At 34.6% G+C, this 19728-nt stretch overlaps 6 protein-coding genes and 1 non-coding gene across 7 annotated transcripts; 5 read left to right on the top strand and 2 right to left on the bottom strand.

The window, feature by feature from the left end:
* Positions 1-419: 419 nt before the first annotated feature.
* Positions 420-1700, top strand: MIG3 (Mig3p; the record flags this gene model as incomplete). The annotated part of the gene is made up of 1 exon (XM_003668829.1): positions 420-1700. One exon carries the CDS (start codon positions 420-422, stop codon positions 1698-1700), a length of 1281 nt encoding a protein of 426 aa, XP_003668877.1.
* Positions 1701-2341: 641 nt separating this feature from the next.
* NDAI0B06010 (protein kinase subunit beta) lies at positions 2342-3853 on the top strand (the record flags this gene model as incomplete). Its single annotated transcript, XM_003668828.1, has 1 exon — positions 2342-3853. The coding sequence occupies one exon, from the start codon at positions 2342-2344 to the stop codon at positions 3851-3853; it is 1512 nt and encodes a 503-aa protein (XP_003668876.1).
* Positions 3854-5753: 1900 nt separating this feature from the next.
* Positions 5754-8885, top strand: SPT16 (chromatin-remodeling protein SPT16; the record flags this gene model as incomplete). The annotated part of the gene is made up of 1 exon (XM_003668827.1): positions 5754-8885. The coding sequence occupies one exon, from the start codon at positions 5754-5756 to the stop codon at positions 8883-8885; it is 3132 nt and encodes a 1043-aa protein (XP_003668875.1).
* A 426-nt stretch (positions 8886-9311) lies between these two features.
* On the bottom strand, positions 9312-14255 carry CHC1 (clathrin heavy chain; the record flags this gene model as incomplete). Its single annotated transcript, XM_003668826.1, has 1 exon — positions 9312-14255. The coding sequence occupies one exon, from the start codon at positions 14253-14255 to the stop codon at positions 9312-9314; it is 4944 nt and encodes a 1647-aa protein (XP_003668874.1).
* Positions 14256-16201: 1946 nt separating this feature from the next.
* NDAI0B05980 (uncharacterized protein) lies at positions 16202-16870 on the top strand (the record flags this gene model as incomplete). Its single annotated transcript, XM_003668825.1, has 1 exon — positions 16202-16870. The coding sequence occupies one exon, from the start codon at positions 16202-16204 to the stop codon at positions 16868-16870; it is 669 nt and encodes a 222-aa protein (XP_003668873.1).
* A 993-nt stretch (positions 16871-17863) lies between these two features.
* On the top strand, positions 17864-18664 carry CHO1 (CDP-diacylglycerol-serine O-phosphatidyltransferase; the record flags this gene model as incomplete). Its single annotated transcript, XM_003668824.1, has 1 exon — positions 17864-18664. One exon carries the CDS (start codon positions 17864-17866, stop codon positions 18662-18664), a length of 801 nt encoding a protein of 266 aa, XP_003668872.1.
* Positions 18665-19549: 885 nt separating this feature from the next.
* NDAI0Btrna7H lies at positions 19550-19621 on the bottom strand. Its single transcript has one exon. It is a non-coding gene; the product is annotated as a tRNA-His (tRNA).
* Between the last annotated feature and the right edge of the window lie 107 nt (positions 19622-19728).

Raw genomic sequence — 19728 nt, 5'->3', positions numbered from 1 at the left:
TGTTTCTACCCCCTGGTGCGCTTCCAAAAAAGAAAATTTTTAATCATGGAGGAAAATTAGCCGCTGACCTTCCAATACAAACTTTTTATTCTTCCGGAAATGACAACTATTAAGAGTTTTTATGCATGTTAACATCGATATTTCTACGAATGAAGCAATAACCAAATGAAATGTAAAGCATAAAAGATTGCGTTACCTGCATTGATGTTTCGACTTAAATAACGCGCAAGTTTTTCCTGTGCAATAAATTTTTAATCTTGAACTTTATATTCTTGATCTACGTTTATATAAAGCAACTTACCACATAGTAGATTCACTTCCACAATTCCCCTTAATTATTTCAGGCCTAGGTTCTCATACCTTAACTAATATACTTCTTCATTCATAGTAAATAAAGTACCAACAAAATAAGAAAAGAAATGGTTGTTGCTATGAACCAAGATCCATCAACCTTCGCTGCTGATAATGATGAGAGGCCTTTTAGGTGTCAATTTTGTTCTCGAGGATTCCATAGATTGGAACATAAAAAGAGACATGTAAGAACACATACAGGGGAAAAGCCACACGTTTGTAATTTCCCACATTGTAAAAAAGGCTTTAGTAGACGTGATGAATTGAAAAGACATATTAGAACACACTTAGGAAGTTCTTATCGGAGAATTAGAAAACCAACAAAGACAACAAAAGCAGGAGAAGACATCCAAAAATCCATTTCTAACGATAATATTTGCAGTAGTACAGATACAAGTGATACGGAAACTTACCATAAGGTACCTGTAACTTCGTTCCTTACAACTGTTCTTAACTTTGCAGATGCTCCTAGCCGTCCTAGTCATGAAGAGAATATGTGTCGTCGCGATGATTTCTTAACCACATTACCACCAGTAAGCTATCTTGTCGCAGCAGCAAGTTCAGTCAGGAAACCCTCAAAAACCTTACAATCTACTTCGGATATACTCCCGTTGCGCTCTGTGAGGTCCACAACGTCTTCCTCTACGCTCTATAGTAATCACCCAGTGGCCGGTACTTCGAATGTTTCTTTGTCTTCCACCGGGACATTATCTGCAACATTGAGTGCCAGTAGTTCTCATGACAGACATCTATCTTCGTCCTCTATCGCATCACTCCCAAATAACGAAGCTACAAATAGTCAGATGTTTCCGAACCCTATTCAGTCTAAAGAATTTTCGTCACAATCACTCTACAATAATTATTGTTACCGCAAGAATCAAGAGCAGGCTCATGTTTTCGGTAATGATCAGCATGTAAGGAAAATTACAAATATAAACTATATCTCGTCATTGACACCTTCACCGTCAAATACCGCCTCGCCAGTATCTTCAAAGCACAATGTTGTGTCAAATAATACTAAAGGGTCTCTCGAACATTTATTAAACCCTGTATCACCAATACGCAAAGAAGAACCTAACATAATTTCCAGAAAACTACACAAACGTGATCATAAAGTAAGATTCCAAATATCCACCGATGCAGAGGAGTTAGGAGAAAAAGGGGACTATGATGAAGATATAACAAGGAATCCAACGCATACAACCGTTACAGATAAAAGTACGGCTCCACAAACGGGGATAAAATATAAGCTACCACAAAATAATTATGACAGAGCCCCAATTGCATTACCTTCTATTAATCATGTTGTCAAACAAATTGAACTGTTCAGTACGAATGCGAACAACTAAACAACTGGACAACAGAACAGAAGAGAACAAAACCAAAAACAGATCTGTATCTTATCTATATAATATATCTTACGCCTTTATATATAATAGTTTTCTCGAAAGACACATATCCCAATCCCATTCATGCATTATATAGTCTACTTGATTATACCCTATAAAAATAGGAATACAATATTGTGACGTTTTGTGAAGATTTTGGACGGGCGGCACACTGACAGCCGAAGTGGTTACCCGGTGCAATTGTTCCGTACTGAAAACGAAATTTGGCTTCACAGTTACAATATTATTATTAAAGGTTTAGTTAATAATTAAGGAAGTAACAAGTGTCAAATAATGAATAATAACAACAAGAACAGTGCCTCATAACTCAAGGACGAAATACCTGAATTTTGAATAAAACAAAAATTTCCTATACAATAAATCAAACCAACAATTTGCTTGCACTTTTTTTTTCCAGAAACAAGAAAAGATCTATTTCGCTTCATAACTCCTCTCTCCTCCTCTCTGAAAATCTCATTTCAAAATTATTGCATTGCCTAGAGTAAAACATAGATACCTATATTTGTAATTTTGAAGCATTGGAAATTAAAATAGCACCTCTAATTATACTATAAGTGGGTCTGGATACTACGAAAAAGAAAATGTCAGAAAATATTATCAACGAAAATGGAAAAGATTTATCAATGTTAGATATTAATGACGCTAACACTGGAGTGAATGACGACACTTCTAATTTGACTCATAGTTTTTCTCAAATGAATGTAGATAATCCAAATGAATTGGAACCACAATTCACTTCCATAAGGAAGCACAGATCCACATTAATCTTTGATGACGAAGATGAAATACCTCCTTATGCAGATCATGCTGAGCACGGTTCGGGAAATGTTTCAGATTCAGATTCAATGTCTGACGGTTCTGTTTCCATTTCCGATTCAGGTTCTAATATAAACCTCAATTCCTATTCCGATTCTAACGTAAGCTACATCAAACAATCGCAATCGACTAGTGATACTGACCATATGGATCCTTCAGTCATGAAAAACCATACGATGAATATACCGGGTGCCACAACAGATACTCTTTCATATAATATGGATCAGTCAATTCAAAAATCAGGTAGTAATAGTAGTACCCCGTCTTATAATAATGGAACGGTGGATACGCAACAACAACAACAACAACAACAACAACAACAACAATATCACAACCAGAATCAATCTCCATCAAATACACAACTAAAAAATAGTCAAGGTAATATTATGGTTCCAGTAGATATCACATGGCAACAAGGTGGTAACAAGGTATATGTGACCGGTTCATTCACAGGTTGGAGGAAAATGATTGGCTTAATCCCTGTTGCAGGACATCCAAACCTTTTACATGTGAAGTTACAATTACCTCCAGGGACTCATAGATTTAGATTTATTGTTGATAATGAATTAAGATTTAGTGATTATTTACCTACTGCTACAGATCAAATGGGTAATTTCGTTAATTATTTGGAAATTAACGAGCCGATACCAACAATCACTCAACAGCAACAGCAACAGCAACAGCAACAACAACAAATACAGCAGCAGCAACAATATCCACAACAACAGCCCCAGTATGAACATGTAGCTCGAGGGCAAGATATACAACATTTACCACAGGGGCAAGGAAGGAAAAACTTTGATCAAGAGGCAAATGACATTGCGAACAAAAAACCATTAAGTGCACGTTCAAGAATCGCCTTAGAAATTGAAAGAGAACCAGATGATATGGGGAATGGATTTACCAGATTTCGTGAAGAAGCACCTTTAAAAGAAAAAATAGAATACACTCAAGATATACCCGCGGTCTTTACAGATCCAACAGTTATGGAACAGTACTATATAACGCTAGACCAACAGCAAAATAACCATCAAAATATGGTTTGGTTGACCCCTCCTCAATTACCACCGCAATTGGAAAATGTCATCTTGAATAGTTATTCGAACTCACAAAGTAGTAATAATGAAAATACCTCTGGTGCATTACCAATACCTAATCACGTCATTTTGAATCATTTGGCAACAAGTAGTATTAAACATAACACATTATGTGTGGCTTCTATTGTTAGATACAAAAGGAAATATGTCACACAAATATTGTATGCCCCCTTACAATAATAATACTTAAGCAACACGGAGGAACTAGATACAAATGACTAGACAACATATTTTTCCTTCCTTTCATATATCTTTCGTTACATTGAATGCATACTATGTCCAAAGGAATCGAAAAGAGAAAGTGACGTGGAAATGAAATAGATACATAAATACATAAAAATATCTGAATAATTTATAGATAAATACGAATCTATTGCAACTGATCCTGTAGGAGTATACACACATTGTAAAACCCGCCAATTCACGTAACAAATTTAAGGGCAACTATTATGATTACTATATACATCCTCCATATCTTCCTATAGGCTAAGAGGGCAGAGCATAATTATCAGTACAAATAGGGTCGATGACAAGCGTGTGCTTTGAGAATAAAGTTATCTCGTTTTTATCTAAATTGTTGACCAAAACAGTAGAATTATCTAAACCTTTGTATTTAGCAAGATCAGGACAAAACAAAGTACATCACTATCCCCACCATCCCTTAGTCAAATCAATAGTAAAGACCTTTTTGGAGCCTTGAGTCAATACTAGTCAAGTGTTCTTTAACACTTAGTAAAGGTATCACTCTGCTCAATCAATTAAAGACTTTCACCTTCATCAATTCACCATCTTAGGCTAAAAATGTAAGATAAGGTATACTGATGAAGCGAAAGCCTCTAGTTGATTGAATATAGTGATAAACACCGCGTTATTGAATTCAGTCATGACAGTTTGATATAGCTTCTTGAAATTGACCAATTCCGATTCTTTCTAAGTTTTTTTGAGGATACGTTCGTCCCGCTATTTAATCAGGATATAAAACCGACTATGTAGCCATCTGACACGGATGCCGCCGTTAATTTCTGTTCATTTGGCTTGATTCCCAAAACGCATCAATGCTTACAGGAAAGTGTAAATCACTTTGAAAACATATTAGTATTGTTGCCAGTTATTCGAAGGGTTATAATTTTAGGCGTTTATCTTTCTTATACTCATCGGAACTGGGTGTCGAGAGTTCACAAAACGTAGAAGGCCTTATAACGATGGCACTAAACATGTCTATTACGTTCAAGGACATTACTGTTCGCATATATACATGGGCCTCATAACGATGATTATATGCAAAGTATTCTTCCTTATAAACTAGTGTGAGTTGCAAAGAACGTAATAACAACGAATATAGGTACACGAATAACAGAATACTCGGGATAATGTCGTTATAATCCCATCCTCGTTAGCTGCCTAAGTTAAAAAGCATTAAGGTAGGTCAGCATGGTATTTAGTGGATCGCTTGTTTTACTTCAAGGTAATGGTGTATTTTCCCCTCTTTACAGATGAAATGAAGGATTCTGTTACTTCTAGAAACGGGATCGTGACTACTCTGTAATTCAATGTAGACAATCACCAAGTTTTCCAAAACGAGAAAGCTAATTGGAATATGTGGAACTAGGATCTTTATAGCTTGAAATTATAGCAACTTGTAGTTGCATGATCTTAAAAGAAATGTCTTTAGTTCATTCTATCTTCCGCCCTATTGCTAGTCCTACTCAAGCAAATCCAGTCCTGACAATATTCATTACAGCTTTTTATTTGAGGAAGGGTCCTTGACCAAGGAACAAGAAGCTGGTTGTTTGTATAATAATTCTCCCCTTTTTTATACTGTTTGAATAGTTTTCCAAATTCACCTTATAAAAGCTTGATTTGCCACTTCCGGGTAACAGCTAACCCAGACACCACAGTAATGAAATTGATCATTTTCAACGGCATAATTTTTGGAAATTCGTAGATTTCAATGAAATAAGATGATATAATAGAGAGAAAGCAACTAGATGAAGGGAATTTAATTATCTGCGAATTGAACCTGAACCAAGAAATTCACCATTGAAAAGCTACAGGAGAAGTGTTTTACCAACCATTCAACATGGAACAATTAAATATTGATTTTGAAAGTTTTCATGAAAGGTTACAAAAGCTGCATTCAGAGTATTCAAATTTTGAAAACTCACCAAATTCGTTATTGTTCGTATTAGGATCATCAAATGCTGAAAATCCTTATCAAAAAACTACCATCTTACATAATTGGTTGTTGAATTATGAATTTCCAGCTACTTTAATCGCGTTGTTCCCTAAGAAGATCGTTATGATCACCAGTGCAGCAAAGGCTAAACATTTGGAAAAAGCAATAGATCTTTTCAAAGATTCAAGTGTTACCTTAGAAATATGGGAGAGAATTAACAAGAATATAGAACACAATAAGAAGTTATTTGTTGATTTGATCGATCTTGTGAAAGGATCAGGTAAAGTTGTTGGTATCCCTGAGAAGGATTCATACCAAGGGAAGTTCATGACTGAATGGAACCCAATTTGGGAAGGCGCAGTCAAAGAAAATGAACTCCAAGTAGTTGACATCACTTTGGGATTATCCAAGATTTGGGAAGTTAAAGATAAAAATGAACAAGCTTTATTAGCAGTGGCAAGTAAAGGTTCAGACAAATTTATGGATCTTTTATCTGATGAAATGGTTCGTGCTGTAGATGAGGAATTGAAAATTACAAACGCTAAATTATCTGATAAAATTGAAAACAAGATCGATGATGCCAAATTCTTGAAGAAGATAGCTCCTGATCTAGCAGAATTATGCCCCACATATCATAAACTTAATATAGATTTATTAGATTGGACATATTCCCCAATCATTCAATCTGGTAAAAAATTCGATTTAAGAGTTTCTGCTAGATCAAGTAATGATCAACTATATGGGAACGGCTGTATACTTGCATCATGTGGTATCCGTTATCATAACTATTGTTCTAACGTTACAAGAACTTTTCTAATTGATCCGTCTGAAGAAATGACAAATAATTATGATTTCATGTTAACTTTACAAAAGGAAATTGTGTCGAATCATTTGAAAATTGGAAAAAATCCAAAGGAAATATATGAATCTGTGCTAGAATACGTTCAAAAAAATAAACCTGAATTGGCAGGCCACATGACTAAAAATCTTGGTTCATTAATCGGGCTGGAATTTAGAGATTCGAATTTCGTCTTAAATGTGAAAAATGATTATCGTCCATTACAAGCTGGTGATTGTTTCAACATTTCATTTGGGTTCAATAACTTGAAAGATTCTAAAACTGGTAACAATTACGCATTACAATTAGCCGATACCATTCAATTGCCATCTGCTGATTCAGAATCGCAGGCTCCAATATTTTTGACCAATTGTACCAAGACAAGATCTCAAATTTCATTCTATTTTAACAACGAAGATGAGACATCTCAAGATAGTAAAGACAAGAAAAAAGCCAATGCCACTAAGAACGGTCCTTCTTCATCAATTAAGGCCGATCTAAATTCTAAGATTTTGAGAACAAAATTGCGTGGTGAAGCTCGTAGTGAATCTGATGATGCTCAAAAGGAACAAATTAGAAAGGAAAATCAAAGAAAGTTACATGAAAAGTTGGAAAAGGAAGGTCTATTAAGATTCAGTGCCGCCGATGCCAATGATACGACTAATGAACCACGTCAATATTTCAAGAAATACGAATCCTATATCCGTGAAGCTCAAATCCCAAATAACGTTCGTGATTTAAGAATCCATGTAGACAGGAAAAGTCAAACAATTATCTTACCAATTTATGGTAGGCCTGTACCATTCCATATTAATTCTTACAAGAATGGGTCGAAGAATGAAGAAGGTGAATATACTTATTTACGTTTGAATTTCCATTCACCAGGTACTGCAGGTGGCCCTTCCAAGAAGGTTACAGAATTACCATATGATGACTCAGAAGATAATCAATTTATTCGTTCGATTACTTTGAGATCCAAGGACGGTGACAGAATTAGCGAAGCATTTAAAGAAATTGCTGATTTGAAGAAGGATGCCATAAAGAGGGAACAAGAACGTAAAGTATTAGCTGACGTCGTTCGTCAAGACAAATTAATTGAAAATAAATCTGGTAGAACTAAAAGACTAGATCAAATTTTTGTTAGACCAAGTCCCGATACTAAGAGAGTTCCAAGTACAGTCTTCATTCACGAAAATGGTATTAGGTATCAATCACCTTTAAGGACTGATAGCAGAATTGATATATTATTTTCAAACATTAAAAATTTAATCTTCCAATCTTGTAAAGGTGAATTGATTGTTATTATTCATATTCATTTAAAGAATCCAATATTGATGGGTAAGAAAAAGATCCAAGATATTCAATTTTACCGTGAAGCATCTGACATGGCTGTTGATGAAACAGGTACTGGTAGACGTGGTCAAAACAAATTTAGAAGGTATGGTGATGAAGATGAATTAGAACAAGAACAAGAGGAAAGAAGAAAACGTGCGGCACTAGATAAAGAATTCAAATATTTCGCAGATGCTATTGCCGAGGCATCCAACGGCCTATTGACAGTTGAAAGTACGTTTAGAGATTTAGGTTTCCAAGGTGTTCCAAACAGATCTGCAGTTTATTGTATGCCAACAACTGATTGTTTAGTCCAATTGGTCGAACCACCTTTCCTAGTTGTTAACTTAGAAGAAATAGAAATTTGTGTCTTGGAAAGAGTGCAATTCGGTTTGAAAAATTTCGATGTCGTCTTCATATATAAAGACTTTAATAAACCAGTTACACACATTAATACGGTCCCAATAGAGTCTTTAGATTTCTTAAAACAATGGCTAACAGATATGGATATACCATATACAGTATCCACTATTAATTTGAACTGGGGTACCATTATGAAATCTTTACAAGAAGATCCACATCAATTTTTCTTGGATGGTGGTTGGACCTTCTTAGCAACCGGTTCAGACGACGAAGGTTCAGACGAAAGTGAAGAAGAAATCAGTGAATACGAAGCTTCAGAAGAAGATCCAAGTGACGAAAGTGCCATCTCTGATGAAGATGATTATTCTGACGCTGAAGATGATATTAGTGACGATGGTAGTGAAGATTTTAGTGGCGGAGAAAGTGCAGAGGAAGGTGAAGATTGGGATGAATTAGAGAAAAAGGCGGCTAAGGCTGATAGAGTCAGTACATTGAAGGATTAAAGGAAGTACATTGAGGTATATAAGAAAAGATAAGGATTTGTTGTATAATATAATTATTTAACTCGTTTCAATCCATGTTTTTGTTTTATTATTAGGTTGCATTATTTTATAGGAATTTCAGTGACGACAGTAAAGCATTATAACTAAACTTCTTTAACTTAACGTTGCATCAATATTACAATATAACTATTAAAATGGAAAACATCATGTACAAACTATTACCCTCAAACTAGAATAGATTTGAACCAACTTGAAGCTTTACTATTAAAAGTTCATTGGAAAATATATACGTATATAGAATACTGAAGTATGTTACATTTTATTAAAAAAAGGATAAAAAGCTGAATTACAAAATCTTGAGAGTAAGGTCCAGTCCCCTCAAACTGAACCAAAGCAAGATATTTTTTTCTAGAAGTGTTCTGTTCCTTACATGTTCATAGAACTGTTCATTAACATCAATGGTTGGCCTTCAGTGGATGGTTCAGTAGTATCCATCTTGTCAATCATTGTAGAGAGTCTTTGAATAGCATCGTTTTCTTCCTTTTTCACAGAAATCTCAAATGGCTTGATATAATTGTCTAATGAATTCAACCACGACAACTCAAGAACAGTGTCATACTTGACAAGATTATAAGCAGTATACAACAAAGCAACAAACGCTTCTTTGTTACCGGTGTCAACGAAGTACGTCAATAGTTCTTCAACTACCTTTGCATCTTGAGAAATAGCAGCTGTTTCAATAGCATCTTTCCATAGTTTTTCATTTTTCAAAATAGCAAGACATTTCGCCCATTTCTTGTTTCTACGGTATAATAAAGCTGCAATTTTCTTAAAGAAGACTAAATCATGTGATTCCAAACGTGCAGCCAATCCTATTTGATCGAACTTATCGTATGCATCAACGGCGTCTTGTAGAGCTTTATAATCCTCTTCTTCAATGACTAAATCATGATAGGCTGCATTGACTACTGTATTATTTTTTGGTAACACATTAATCAAAAATGGTTTGATAAGAGGTAAGTTATCAGACGTAACGAATTGTTTAACAGTTCTCGGAATATCTAATCTTGGTGTTAGTACGGTTAACAAGTCAATCAACAAGGATGGGTGCTCTTTAACATAAAAGTTAATTGCTTTGTAATATATTTCTAAGTTCGAGACTTTAACAATTACTTCCTTAAAGTAACCGTGATCGAAATCCTTCGTGGACTTTTCAATCATGGTCAAAGCAGAATTATCCCATTCGTCATAATGGGCGTACAAAAACACCAGTTCTTTCCATAAATGAGCATCGTCTACTGCCCTAATAACTTTTGGAATGTTAATTCTAGACCAGAACAGCTTCAAGTGATCAAATGTCTTGGAGGGTTGATACTTGGAGTATAAGATTGCCAATTCGGTAAACATACCCATATGAGCCCTTTCTAAACCCATACCTGCTTCGAATAAAGATATCAATTCTTCAAAGTAGCCACTAGCTTCGTATTGATCAACAAGTTCATCTAATTCCTCAGCATGAATAATCAAGTTTAAACCACAAATTTGAGCTAATCTAAATTCCTTCTTTTCAATACAAGCATTATTGACTAATTTCCAAACCTTAATGTTAGAAGCCCTTCTAGCAGTATCGACAGCACCTTGATAATCATCTAAATAAACTAAAGTCGAAGCCAATTTAGAGTAATTGGATACACTCGAATAACATAACTTGGCCGCTTTGTAATCTTTCAAATCAAATAATTTATCACCAACTTGGTCCAGGTTTGCAACGTTGGAACCAGCTAATATGTTCTCAATTTCATGAAGTTTATCTAATTGAGCATAAGCGAGAACTAAAGAACCATCAATCTTACTTTCTTTCAACGTCTTTCTAGCCATCAATAAATATGGAACCAATTCTTCATATTTCTCAGCTTGTTCAGCAAGGTCAATAACATTGACAAAATTAGATGGATCTTCTGCCTTAATATAAGATTCAATGGCATCTGGAATTCTCAAACCGTCCAATTGTGCAGCACCTAATTGAGACCACATTTCTGGTGTATTAATTTTGTCAACGTATGTTGCTGCTCTATCTAACGACATGATATCCTCAACGAGAACCTTTAACGCCTTACTATACATTTCATGTTTATCATAAATTTCGAAAGCTTCTTCTTTCAAGTCATTCGCAATACATAACGGAGCAATTTCGTCAGCGTCATAGTTTTCCAATCTTTCAATATAATTAGACACTTTACCAGGTTCATATTTAATTGCAGAAAGAAGCAAAAGTCCTTGCAAGGCAACATTATCATTAAATGGAGAAGGTTCTAGGATGATCTTTTCCAATAACTCAATTAATTCCAACTTCAAACCATTGCTCATGAAAGCTTGAACAGTTAATGAAACTGGTTCTGGATCGGTTAATTCTGGAATACCAACTGAGATTACAGAATCGATTAATTGACGTCTATGAACATTTTCAGCATCAAGAACTTTATTCCATAATTCAGGATCGGAACGCTGTAACAAATATCTTGCTTGGTATTTGTACATTGTATTTTCGTTGGTGATTCTAATCAAATCATCATCATTATGACCTTTATCGTAAGCGATATAAGCTAAATATGGATCCCTCTTTTCACAATAACGACCGACATCTAGCGTATCATACTGATCATTTTCTTTCAGGAATTTTTCAGGCGAATTATTGGAGTCAATATAAATCTTGGCCAAGGCGTTGAATACAGTTTGTTCTTGACTACCTTGAGCTAAAGTTGCTTCCAAGAATGGTAGTAATAATTTCAACTTGTTTCTCTTTTCAACTTCAGTGGTCAATTCATCAATTGGAACTTGACCAAGGACAGATTGTAATAAATCTTGGATAAATCTTTCATCGCAATCCATATCTAATAAAGCACCAACAACTTGTGCAGTTCTTGAAGGATTGATTTGTTTAACATAAGTTTCAATGAATTTCATATTGTGGTTCTTGTATAGGTATAAGATCAATTCATGGACGAAATTGAAACGGTCACAAACAACAACTAATGGGGTTTGATCTTCCAAATTAGCATCTTTTAGGAAATTCTTAACTCTTTCAGGATCATAAACACTGTTATCTCTAACAATTCTTTCAATTTCATTAAACTGTTTCATCTTGGCAGCAGTTTCAATATACTTGTAAACAACATCCTTATCTTCGGTCAAATTAACTAATGAAGCCAAATAATAGTATAAACCTTCAGTTGCATTATATTCATCAAACAATTTGATTAAAGTGGCAGAGCCCAATAGGTCTGAGAATTTAGTAGCGACCTGAACAATAATTTGAATATTTGCCTTCAAGTTATTATCCATTAGAGCCCTTAAACAAGCTAATGATTGTTCCACGTTTAATTTACCAAAGTATGCGACTAACCAATCAATTGGTAAAGAGTCAGTATGAACAATACATCTCTTAATATCCGTAATATCAGTGTAATTTTCTAAAGCTCTTTGGAATAAACCAGCCTTTTCAGATAACTGGGCCACAGTTGGTTTATCATAATGAGAGAAAATGTTATTACCTAAGATAGCATCTGCAACTTGTGGAGCATGTAATAAATTAACTTCTAAGACACGAGTTTGCAAATGGCCTTGGTCTGGAGTATCAGTTTTCAAAGCATCTAAAAGTAAAGATGTACCTTGTTGTATATGGTTTTGAGAGAAGAAAATATCAGCAATCTTTTCAATATCCAATTGAGAAGCAGTTTCTGGATTTTGCAATAAGGAGATGGCAAATTCAGATGCCCTATCAGCATTAGTTCTCACGATTGTAGAGATTAAAACTAAGAAATTTGGTTGGAAGTCAACTTTTTGGCAATATGGGATAATTTTTTCAAACTGTTGTAATTCAGCTAAAGATGCAATAACTTTAGCATGAGCTTGACATCTTAAATAACATGCTAGGGATAAAGTAGTATCGAATGGTTTAACAATATCACCCAATTCTTCGGAACATTCTAATTTATCTTCCTTCAACCATTTTTCGAATAATTGTTTTCTATCTTGTTGTAAAACAGGTCTTGCCAATTCAATAGTTTCTTCTTTGTTCAATTTACCCTTATCTAATAAAGTTGAGAAATAAACAAGAATTGGAGAAATTGTTCCAGGAGCAGCTTGAATGTTTTTCAATCTATTGATAGTATTTTGATTTCTTAAAGATTGAGAGGAAGCGGCGACTTTTGCTGCAGTTTGGTAATCATTTTGGTTCAATAATGTCTCAAATTGTTTGGTCAATAGATCATCTGCACCTGGTAATCCACCCCTTGTTGCTACAGTTAAAGCTAACGAAACATTAGATAGTTTATTCAAGATGTATGGAACAATTTGGGAAGTAGCGATTTCCACAGCAAGAACTTGACCCTTTTTATTGATACAAGCAATACCATTCTTATCGTGGTATGAAGTAGCAGTAAAAACAGATTCTGCAGTAATTCTATTAACGAACAAATTAGTACCAGTTTCTAATTCATAAAGATGGATGAACCCATATTTGGTCAATAAATAAACAATGCCGTATTTTTCTGAGACTTGAACAGCGATTGGGAAATCATTAGTAGCATCAGGGGGGAAAAAGATGTCACTAGTTTTCTTTTGGTATTGAGTTGGTAAGGAGGCATCATGATCAATTTCAATCATTCTTAATTCACCAGTACCAGTAGTAACATTTCTATTACCTGTTACAAAAACTTGAACTGAAGAAGTTCCATTACCTTCTAATAAGATGTTTGTGAAACTTGCAACGTGACCATCAATTGCTTGAGAAATATTACGTTGCTTAGAGTATAATTGAATTTTACCTGCAATACGACCATTTTCTTGCAAGATACCTACGACAGCAAACCAATCCAATTTAGCATTAGCGACGAAATTAATAATTTGAGTATTGTTTAAATTCATATGTCTTTGAGTTAATAATTGAGGAGGTGCACTCACGTTACCATCGAATACGTTCGAAGTAAGGATAGAATTTGCAGTAACAAACCCCAATGTTTCTTCATTCAACCATTTCCAAAATATTACAGGTTCGTTCAAAGTGAAAGACTTTAATTTTGATTTTGTTTCTAGGTTAAATATTTGTACAATGGTACCATTTGCTCTTACAGAGATGACCATTTGAGATGGATGCATGATAGCAGAGTCACCACCCATGTTTTTCTTTGTTACTTGATTACCATTTAATAAATCTACAATGGAAACAGTATTGGAACCTTCATTTGATTCCCTTACAGTAACGTAATGATCACTTTCAAAAGTGGTAGATCTGAAATCGAGTGATTGAGGAGAGATCCCTAAGGATGTTAGATCCACCAATTCTGTAAATTCGATAGGAAGATCACTCATAATTGTAATAATGTTTTAACTTAAAGTTTAATGTTTGGTTTTTATGTTGATCTGTTTTCTTTTTCTAAAATGGGGGAGTAATCCCAAGTAAGATTAAGTGATAGCGATTGAGTTCAAAAATGTACGATCACAAAGTCTGAAGGAGGGTATGACAGACTCGATTGATCAATTTGTCGATGAAAATATGCTTGGTGAGAAAGAAAATCCACTGAACTTGATTATATAGAGTAGTAGATCACTATAGAAGGTGTATATATGAGTGTTAGTATATTATGCAGTTTCTTGTGAATTCGTTGTCTCCTTCTTGTTTCTCGGCAACTATCAAAAAGGGGCACAGGGTTTGGTATTATAATTAGGGTTAAATGAAAAACCAGTTTTCCTTGAGCGGTAAAGATCTTAGGGCATTTTTCTGGAGCATCTCTGTTAACACTAAATAAACAATGAAGTATATACACTACGTAATAAATATAATGTCCACTTTTAGCTATTGTTTAATCCAATAATATTATTATGTTGAGTTCACGTTACAAAATATTATAGAATATATCTCTTCCACCAAAGAGGCCTCGATTGCTTGAGATTCTGTAATGTATTTCCTTGCGACAGCAATAAATAAGTTTCATATTGTCGAGTAATGTTTATCTCCATATATGACTATATTACTTTATAGTGATTGAAAGAAAACTTGAAATAGGACAATCAAAATAGCTGTACATCTCAACATTGACAAGCTAAGAGAAACAGAAGAAGCGGCATTCTTATAAACTTTTTCACTTTGCTGATAACCACATAGGTAGGCCATTGTTTTAGTTAAATTAGATTCTGAGGTTGAATGATCGATAGTACAGTCGTTACCTTTAGAGTTCCATTTGAAACCCCATCGTACAATCCAGAACCTCCGAAATGATTGATCGGGCCAAAGGTTTCTCTTCCTTGGTATAACCCACAATTGTAGAATGTGCCGCGAGTAGCGTTCGATGAAGATAAGTCCATGCTTTCTGCTTGACCACATGGTAACGTACCCGAAGTGGCGATGAGATTTATGAAGAGTTCGCTGTAAGAGACTAGTTAAATGGACTCAGACATTACATATATATTGAGATAGAGTTCATGTTACTATTTGGAGCAATTATTATACAATCGACAAGATAGTTATGGCCAGCTGAAGTATACTCCTAGAACTCCGACGGTACATTTCCCATATAAGTATCATTAGTACCTAAATATACTATCAAAAGTTATTGCGCTCGACATTGAAGAAAGGGCAATTTCAATTTTAATTATCTTAGCACTCTGGCAGGCACTGGTAAGACGATGACAATTTTGCTACGTAACGTTAGTAAAAACTTATTTCGGCAATCAGCCAGCCTCACTTTGTTAATTTTATCTCAAAAAAGGCATTTTCTTTACTATTCACGTACATTAAATATAGTCTCTTTTTTCGTACATTAGCTGCGACACTTGCTTCAAGGAAAAAGTTTCATCTTTGAAAGGAGTTTCCGTTTTAGGTTAATGTGCCTTCTACAATGTTTTCTTTGGGATAACCTAGAAATGACGACGGTATTTTAAAAAATGTTAAGGTAAAAAAGAAGATATGGTTTTCAAATTCTTTCCACGTAATGCAACCGTTGCATATGTACAGTATACTTCCGTACAGAGGTAGTGTCAGCGATGTCGGACTCATTCCTTTTTCATCGTTTAGAAGTCAAGACTGGTCTTAAACTAATGGTTGATAATCGCCCCTCTACTTTACGTACGGTCATATTTTTATCTACTGCCATAAAATACCTATGCCGCTAGATAATTTCTGATATATATATATATATATATAATGAAGCCATACATGTTTTATATACTATGATAGAACGTACGAATATCCCTCAATTGGCTTGTGCTTAGAATAAGATAAGACAAGTACGTATATTTCAACTAAGTATTTGTGAAAGATGAGATATTCCATTTTTATATTTGCCATTATCACGTCTCTCTCCAATATTGTTTTAGGTGACTCTGAAACTTTTGGTATAGTTGACACTAATCCTCATTCAACTCTTCAAGGAAATAGTGTTGGTGATATCAATGGTTATGTTGCATTCACCGCCGGTGAAAATACCCTGGTTGCCGTTGTTACAGACCAAGGTAACTTAAAATTCAATAATAGCAGATATGCTGTTCATTTGGAAGACGGTACTTTTAAAACTGGTTCCGAAAGCGATGCTTCTACTGGTTTCAGCATTCACAATGCGGCATTGGAGTATAAAGGAAGTGCTCTCTTTTATGGTACTCCTCTTAATAGAACAACAGTATTATCGACTAAAGCGAACAACAACAATTCTTCTATGGTTACGCTAGATACATTAAGTTCTACTGATATTCCTATCGTTGACTTTATTCCTGGAAATAGCACAACTAACAATACAACTAACAATACAACTAACAACACAGCTAACAATACAACTAACAATACAGCTAACAATACAACTAACAATTCAACTAACAATACTACGTCAAGTACTAGTTCTAGTTCTAGTGCGGTCTCTTCACACAGCTCAGAAAATGGAGCAATAACTCATGCACCTGCTATTTGGATGGGTCTATTAGCTTTACTATTATAGCTAGCCAATATCAGTCCCTCGGTGAATTTACAACCCTCTCTTTTTTTTAATAATGTCGTTGTGTTTATGTAAACGTTCATACTCTAATTATTTTATTCTATTGTAAAAACTTAGCCTATGTTATATGTCTTCTAAAGCATTCCAATGCTAAATTCTTTGTTGTTCTCATCTCTCTCATAAAAATCGTCGTCAAATATTATAATCATAGATCAAACGCTTGAAAAATACATATGACGCATAAAGCGCTGGGACAGGCAACTTTTCTGTAGGAAAGGCCGCGGCTATTTTCAATGGCGCAGACTCAGAGGTCACTAAGTTACTTTTAAGATTGCTAGTGTTTGAAGAAAACCACATTATGTGGACTAAATAAGATGGTACAAGATGAATAACTTCTATTACCGTTATCCTAATGCCTCAATTAGGATACTTCACTAGTAAGTGATGCGACAGCCAAAGGGAGTAGAAATGTAATCATTGGGGAAAACACTATGGTCGTCAACTCTTGTTGTTTTTCTCATCGATCATATTTAATAATAACAGCCTAAGAAGGAGTCATGAACCTTACTTCAAACACCGCATTTAACGTCACCTATTTTTTGTTTTAGGGGAAGATGGATTTTTTATCGTTATAAAACACCCTTATAGAAACCTGCGGATACTTTCCCGAGCAGACAAATGAAAGTAAACAGAAACAGCTCGAAGGGCACACGTACGTAAGAGTATAAATTATTATAACGGGCGGGTCTCGAAAAAAAATGCCTGAGGGACGACGTCAGAAGAAACTTGACATATCCAATTGGTCATATGAATGTGAATGTGAAGTTAAATTGACACACACACACACACACACAAAAGCATGTAAAATTATACCTTCCTTTAATTCTTGCAATATAAATATATAGAAGAGGGGAAGGGACGATTTGATACTATTCTTTTGTTGTTTATATACTTATATCAGGACTATTATCTCGAACTATATCTGCGTGTTCTATAATGGCCTCTCCCTACCCTTTCAATACCACTACTATCACTAATAATAATAACGAGATGAGTCCCGAAGAAATACCCTTAGAACCAAGTCCTCCATTAAGCAGAAGACCTTCTTCAATCTTTTCCATCGATACTACTCCATTGGCTCCTCCGAATGATACCGATATTCAAAAATTTACTAGTGACGATTATCATTTTAACATGATAAGAAATCTCCATTTAGCAGACTATATCACCATGTTAAATGGATTTTCAGGGTTTTATTCCATAATAAGTTGCTTAAGATTTACTCTAACTGATAAACCACATTACGTTCAAAGAGCTCATTTCTTTATATTTTTAGGTATGTGTTTTGATTTCCTTGATGGGAGAGTAGCAAGATTAAGAAATAGATCTTCTCTAATGGGTCAAGAATTAGATTCATTAGCTGATTTAGTATCATTCGGTGTAGCTCCCGCTTCTGTGGCATTCGCTATTGGATTTAGAACTACCATTGATGTCGTTATCTTATCTTTCTTTGTTCTTTGTGGATTAACAAGATTAGCAAGATTTAATGTCACTGTTAATCAATTACCAAAAGATACTACTGGGAAATCCAAATATTTTGAAGGCTTACCGATTCCAACTAGTTTATTATTGGTCCTTGGAATGGCTTTAATGGTTCATTATGATCATATTTTGGACAATATTCCATTAGGTTTAATAAGAGATGGGAAAGTTTTCGAATTCCACCCAATTATATTATTATTCTTTATTCATGGATGTGGGTTAATTTCCAAGAGTTTGAAAATTCCGAAATTATAAAGGACATTTTTCCTTCAACAAACCACGCAAAGCAGCAAAAAAAACAAGAAATAAACTGCAGTAGTAAATAAGAACAAAAAGATTGCCTGTCAAATAAAAGTTTTTTATATATTATTCGTTAGTAATTCCATCGCATTAAAAAGTAATACTTTCTCTTATTTTAACTATATAATCTAATTGAGCATGTTTTAATTACAATAAAAGTAATAAAACAAATGACTTATCAATTTATAGCCATTGTCACGTTCTAGGCAATTTGGCCTTTTCCGTGGAGCGTTCCTAGAAGTGAACGAGTGAACATTTCCATGGCATCGCTTTCTGAATGGGTTCGATGAGTTTCCAGCGAATACCATATATATATATAAATACATTGTAATGGGAAATTTGAATCTGAAGTTATCTTGATGCGCATTTATAGAAGCAAAGAAAAGAAAACATACAACTAGATCCTTAGGAACCTAGATCATAGGAAGAGGAGAATATCATCACCAAGAAGACATCACCGACAGGTACATCACCGAGAGCATTTCATCTCCAAGAGGAATACTCACCATACAAAGAATAACACCGGAAGGAACATACTCATCGATAAACATACTAATCATCCTACTCACCGATAGAGAGTAATACTCATCAAGAGGATTGATATATATCTGCTATTCATTGAGTTTAGTTGACGTATATTTTAAGGACACAACCTCACCCAACTTGGTCATAACAGACGTAAAGGATTTCATATCATAGACGTCTATAATTTTTTTATAAAGGATGAAGGTGCAGGGTAAGTTGAGTTATACTCGGCTGTTAAATAAGAATGCGGTTTATATATTATCGCGAGGTAATATATCACAAAATCGTGACGCTTTTCAATAATTCAAAATAATTTGCCATCTCCTAGAATCGAACAAGGGTTTCATCGGCCACAACGATGTGTACTAACCACTATACTAAGATGGCATATTATTTGTGTTTAATGTAGTAAAGGCGTTGGGGACATCATCAGACATGACTACGTCCTCAGACAAATTGTTGTGAATATCTTGATTGTTGTTCATTTTGTTGTT

The sequence above is a fragment of the Naumovozyma dairenensis genome, chromosome 2 (assembly GCF_000227115.2).
Source record: "Naumovozyma dairenensis CBS 421 chromosome 2, complete genome".
Lineage (NCBI taxonomy): Eukaryota > Fungi > Ascomycota > Saccharomycetes > Saccharomycetales > Saccharomycetaceae > Naumovozyma > Naumovozyma dairenensis.
This window is presented reverse-complemented; position numbering and strand designations above follow the sequence as displayed.